At 46.3% G+C, this 6,564-nt stretch overlaps 1 protein-coding gene across 1 annotated transcript; it reads right to left on the reverse strand.

The window, feature by feature from the left end:
- Positions 1–5,855: 5,855 nt before the first annotated feature.
- On the reverse strand, positions 5,856–6,359 carry TMEM229B (transmembrane protein 229B). Its single transcript, XM_009482131.2, has one exon. It carries the CDS (start codon positions 6,357–6,359, stop codon positions 5,856–5,858), a length of 504 nt encoding a protein of 167 aa, XP_009480406.1.
- Positions 6,360–6,564: the final 205 nt, after the last annotated feature.

Raw genomic sequence — 6,564 nt, forward strand, 5'->3', positions numbered from 1 at the left:
ATTATAGCATCAAAGCCGGACAGCATGCCACACAACAGTATAAACAAACAGCATCACCAGATACTTAAGAGTCTTTAGCTCCTAAATTGACTAAAGCATAAATACAAACTGACGTCAAGCATTTGGGATTACCATTTAAAAATCACTATTTTCTGAGATGCTAATGAAGGCCATTCACATCAGAAAATCCAGTGGCTACAAAAGGAGGAGTGAGCAGCCCAGACTCCAGAGTAAGGAGTCGAGGAAATGCTCTGCTTCTCTCAGAATACAAAACCTGCCAGCTTCCTTTAGACCTGCGAGGAGTCCCAAACACGGAGAACATATAAGAGCTGCTTCCAACCTGTCCAGCTCTTGAAGATTTGGGAATGTAGATGTCATCACCAGTCCTCACGCTGCCACCGTTACCAGCACCGCTTGTATCACCCCCTCTACTCATCAAGGTCCGTGTACGGTAGAGGCTCGTCCTGGCTGCGCACTGGAGCTGCACAACACACCACGTGCAATGCAGTCTGCAGTTGTGCGATGCTAGTGACCTGCTCCAAGGCTGTGACACGTCACCTTCCACATTTGGTCTCTAGGGTCTCAGTCAAGTAGCTGAAACTTTAAACAAAATGCTCTCAAGTAAGATCATAAGCAGTGATGAAGCTCATACAGTAGCTCAGTCTTTCTCCCTCTTTAGCCTGACAAACATTTCCACTGGAACCCATGGAATTAAGAGTAATTTTATAAGGCAAAATGCATTCCTGAGTAGGCGTTTGTACTAATTCAGGTGCTGGAAGTGGTATAGCCACATGGCAGCACGCTCTGTGGGCCAAGGTATTCTGCTTCTCAGCATGATTAACTTAGCAGGATGGAGCACAGCGCTGTATGGCTTTTAGTACCTATACTGGCTTCATGAGCACTGGCTTGCATATCTCTAGGTGATGTATTTTTCCACAAAGATGTAAGTCAGGAACCTCCTAGAGAAAAAGAGGACTAGAGATTTTCAACATCCCTTCTACTTCAGAGTAAGTTCAGGCAATCACATACTTCAGGGCAGGCAGACAACTTTTGCATTTCCACAGGTAGTCAAGATGTCAGTGGGAAAGTGCAGCTTTGTGTTTGAAGCAGTGGTGCCTTTGGACACAAACTAACCGGTGCAGCCCCAGCCCCTCCCTAGGACTTCTGTCAAGACAGCACTTCTTCTTTGGCACCTGTGCTAGCCGCCCAGGGTACAAAAGCAGAGCAGGTACTGGAGGCACCAGCTGCTTCTATAACTTCCCTCTTGTTCACAAAGCAGTGAACCAAGCGGCCAAACCCTTCATGGAGCAAACCCTTGCCATCCTAGAAGAAATAAGCCATTCCAGGTGGTTCAAATTCACTATCATGCCTGTGGATGACTTGCTAGTAATGAGCCTGAAGCCCAGAGCCTTACAGCTCTTAAAATCAAAGTTCCCCTGCCCAAGTGGAGACCGACCTCTGTTAGCTTCAAACCTTGAGTGGCGCCGAGGCCCGCGGGCAGCAGCAGAGCTTGCTCCGTTCCCAGGAAGCATCCCAGGAAGGAAGGTCCCAGCCCAGGGGCTGGCTCAGGACACTTGAAGGGAGTAAGGGAAGACAGGTGTGAGTGGAAGCCATTTGCCAAACAAGGACAACGCTCCTGAGGTCTCACCAGCTCTGTGACCCTACCCAGTCATTAGGTGCCACAGCAGCTCGGCAAGGGGACGCACGGTGGGAACAGCTTCTGGTTTAGCAGGGGCTGCAACAAATGGCAGATTTCCTTCTACAACAGGGGGTGGATTGCAGAGGGATTGATAGCTGCTGATGTGCAGGAAAGAAGGGGAAGAGAGCAGTTTCCTTCTCAGGTGGTTCAGCTGCTGTTTGCAGGCAGAAGAACTGAAGTAAAGAGCTTGGGTCTGCAATCCTCCCCCTTGAATACAGGGCATATTGCACGTATTCAGGGCCCAGGATAAACAAAAATAGAAAAACGCTTGGTTTCAGTTCACATCTTAGTAGTGGCTCATGTTTTATTCATAGTACAGCAAGGGCAGAAATTCCCATGAGCGAAGAAGTCCCTTTTCTTTCTGTGCAGGTTTCAGAAAACCAGTCAGCAGCAGAGCAATGCTATTGAACCTGGGAAGACTTCAGTCACCCACTTCCTAATTCTCAAAGCAGTCAGAGCCCTGCAGTCTTTTTTTACCTTTTATAGTCACAGGACTAGTCAAGCAAAACGGTGATTGGGTTATTCTGCTTTAATCACAAAATGCACTCAGACCAAAGGGCGCAATAGTACCTAGTACGTATGTACACATTTCTCTCAATTATAACACCAAAGACCAAAAGGCTGTCTGGTCCTGCTGTAAATCAACCATTTCCCTCTGGCAAGATCTTTGGAGTATGAACAGACATCACGGTAATGCTTGAACTGCCTCTCGTGCGCAGGACACCAGACTGTATTTCAGCGTGCACTTTTGAGATCCTTTAGCGGGAACCAGACAAGAGATAAGCAAGAGAACAGAGGCAAAACTGGAACCTCGGGGTGATTGGAGTCCACATCCCACCACCCACTAACCCCCGAAAAGAAAAGCAGCGACAAGCCACTCTCTCCTTGCCCTTGCTGCAGTTAGGACAAGGTAGATAAATCACAAGGGTTTTTTTATTGCTGGTGAACTCAAAACAGGCAACTTTAATCTACTGAGGAAGATACACGTACAAACAAATATTAGGCCTTGTGCGTTTTTTTCTTCTTAACATAAATGTCTCTACAAGTTCAGTCCAGCTCCCGAGCTCTTGCTGAGCTGCCACTGAGACCCCGGTAACGTGCTCGGGGCACTTCTGTAAGATGTTGTAAGAAGCATCACATTTATTAAAAAGGGAGATTTTGCAGAAAAGACAAAGCTCTGTAGCCATGTTGCTCAGAAAGGAGAAGTCTGGCTAATCCTGCTGCATTAGGTACATGGTATTATGTATAATTATTTTAATTGATTTAATTGTCAGGTCCCTTTCTGTTTCTGGTGTGCAAGCTGCAAGTAAAGTGCACTTCTGGGTGTAAATTACCACTCTGTGAGGATGCAATAGCTGGGTGGTACATGTCAGACATCAGTGGAAAGCAGACTACAATAGCTGTTACAATGGCACAGACAATAAGGATAATGGAATAAGATACTAGATGCTGCCGGGAAACCCCTCCGTAGTGTGAGCATCTAAATATTACATCACTGAGCAAAAACCGTGTCATTTAGTGGGGAGCTTCTAAAGTCAAGACACATGACTGTGATTGTGCACCAGGTTAGATCTGTGAACAGCCACTCCTCCCCCAGTCCCCTCCCTGACTCCCAGGGAGTCACTAAACCACATTGCTAACTCCTTTTAACCTTGTTAAAGAGTTTTGTAACAGCTAAGGAGAAAGCAGGGATCCTAAGGACATTTCTATGAAGCTGAGGGTTTCAGATGATGCAGGGGTGGCGTAGGAGGCAGCACGACACCACACTTAAGCTATGCTGTGAGAGGACAACCCAGCTTTAGACACAGCATTTAATGACCCTGACAGAACGAGGGCCAAAATGGGGAGATCCCAACTCTCACCTGCACCTTGCAATTCTTGTTCTGGTCCAGTAGAGCTCATCTACATTATCCTACGTACAAATCTCATCTCTTTTTTGCCCCCATGTACCGTGTCAGGTGACTGTTTTGCCTGGGTCTACACACCTGAGACCATCAAGGCTGATAAACTACATACTGTTCCTCTGATTTCATAGTACTGGCATCACAGCATGAAAAAGAAAACCCAACAAAAAACCCCACTGTTCAGTGTTTGTTCTCTTTTAATTTAATGAACTATAAAAAGGGAACTCTAAATACCCACCTAAATATTCTGCGTGCTTCAGGAGACATTGCAAACCCCAGGGCAGATTTTATTAACTCCTTGCCGCCAGTGTTTTCATGTGTCCATTGCCAGCAACAGATGCTGTGTGAGAAGGGGGAGGGGAGGAATAAAATAATTGCACTCTGTGTGATACAGAAAGGATTAACACTGCCTTCATAAGAGCAGAACCAACAAGCAATTCTCCTCACAGGGCCAGCAGTGCTTTTCCTCTCACGAACAGATGCCCCCGGGCAAGGAGCAGGTTCACAGCTGAGCACTCCCTACCAGAGACAGGGTACCCACACAGAAATAGCCTGGCCATTTCCAATACAAGAGCTGAATCCTACAACTGCACCAACACGTTTGCATTTCAAGCCAAACTGATCCCTGGAACAGCTCTGTTGACTATGGTGGAGGAACACCGCAAATTATTCTGGCCCTACAGGGCAACTACAGCAAACCTCCCCCATAAAGCAGTTAGGAGTGAGATAATATCTGACAGCTGGAAGCTCCATGTTCGTTGCTAACTTCAAAAGCCAAGACTTGCCAGAACGAATTACAAACCTGTGGCTGGCACCATCAAGCACTTTCCCTGCACTACAATTTTTCCTATACTCCTTGAATGTCCCCAATAAGTTAAATTTCAAACCATCCCCAGTGCAGGTAGTTCTACAATGGAGCCACAGTACTCCCTCCTGCTCCACCTCTCTACTGCTGCTCTTGCACCCTAACTCAAAGCCTCACTCAGGCAGAGCACGAAGTGCTCTTCAGAGAGGGATTTTTTTTTTTTTTTTTTTTTTTTTAAATAATGTATCAGGCAGCACAGCATATCTCTTGCTGCCTCCAATTACTGTCATGACAGTATGTCTGTGGCTATTTAAAGCAGAATTTCGGAAGAAAAAGCAAATCCTCTTGATACACTGAGGAGAACACTGGGCAGAACTGAGCCAAGACCTGCCGGTGCTGAAGGAAGGTGAGAGTCAGTGCCAGATGACCAAATCCTGGATACCACATTAGCCACATGAAGGTTTTGACCTTCAAATACAATGGGTTGCAGCCACACTAAGTCATCAACATCACCAGAAACAGAGGAATCCCTGGGAAGGAAGGCAGAAAACTCGTGGCCTGTACAGTCTCTACAAGGTTTGCACAGCTGAGATGGGAGCTGGAATCTGCAGCAGCCCTTCAGGCAAGGTCTGCTTTGAGGGGACAGAGGAGATGGGAAGACTTACGCTATCTCTTGCGCCTTTTGCCAAGATTAAGATTGCACAGATTATGGTAAAATTCACTCGGCAAAAAAGGCCTTTATTAAAAAAAAAAAAAAGACAAAAAGAAAAAAAAAGAAAAAATTCTAGTGAGTATCAGGACTGAGATTTCAAAAAGTACAAGATCTGTATAAATTCAGCAAGATGTCCAGCACCAGAACATTTTGTGGTGCAACAAAGAACCTGGGGAGAGGCCAATGGGACCTCGCGAGGGGAACACCATCTACCTCCCCAGCAGACTGCCAATCTTAGGTTCTTCTCAACAGCAGATGGATTTTCCTTGTTCCTGCAGCATCTCAGGTCCCACGGGAGGTATTGGTTGCAAGCAAGCACCTGAATATTGCCTAATGGAGTAAGCCAATCACTAACTTAGCTGGCGTGTCCATGCCCATCTGCTAATTAGGTTTTTGTCTTGTTGTATGCACTTCCACTTGTAGCATTTCTTTTTCTTCTTTCTCCACATAAAAGAGTAAGCAAAAAGGACTGCTTTCATCTGTAATAAGTTAAAATCAGAAATGACCTAACTAACAAGTAACTGATATTGGTCCTTGGAGCCCAAAGAGTAAAATCCATAGAAAATCTATTGGTTCCATTTTTTTTCTGGTATATCCCATGCACACCCCCATTAGAAAAATGGGGTTTATGAATCTTATCATACAGCAAGGAGCAATACCTCAGAGCCAGAGCTGACAGTCCGTGGTAGAGGTCTGGGCTCTCTCAGATTGCTAAGTGTGGTTCTGAGTCACTGCTCAATCAGTCTTCACATGGCCATTGGCCAAGGCAACGGGGATGGTGGGGGCCCCCGGCTCAGCAGTCTCATCAAATCGTAAGCGCAGGGTGTTTCTGATCACCAGCTGCTCCATGATGAAAGAAGCACAAAACCATGGGATGGCATACTCCAGGGTGATCAGGCCCATGAAGTCAAAATCAAACTGGGAATAGTCCCACGGGCAGGCATTGAACTGGCGTAGGATGAGGCCGGTGGTGAACTCCCAGAGGTATGTCCAAAGCGTGTAAATGAAGCAGCGGACTAAAATGTTACACTTGTCTTTGAGATATAGATACATCTTCTCCACAATGAGGATGGAGGTGCCATAGATGAAGAGTGCCCACACACTGGTAACACCTGGGAACTTCCAGTTAAAGTTGACAACAAACTCCCAGGCAGCTGTGAACATCACCTCACAGAAGTAGCCGTGAATGGCGTAGAGGTACCATCGGGAAAAAGCAGTCAGAGGTTCTGCTGCAGCCATTCTTCAGCACACACCCCAGCAGGCACTCTGAAATGGAGAGGGGGCGGGGGGGGGGGGGAGAGAGAGAGGCGTCAACAAGGATGTCACACATCCTAATCCTGCACATGGCAACACACACAAATTCGTAACAACCACAAAGGACAAATCTGAGAAAGAAGTGAATTTTAAATCATCTCATTTTTACCACAGCAAATTTTAAATCCTG

This window comes from Pelecanus crispus, chromosome 6 (assembly GCF_030463565.1).
Source record: "Pelecanus crispus isolate bPelCri1 chromosome 6, bPelCri1.pri, whole genome shotgun sequence".
NCBI classification, from domain to species: Eukaryota; Metazoa; Chordata; class Aves; order Pelecaniformes; family Pelecanidae; genus Pelecanus; species Pelecanus crispus.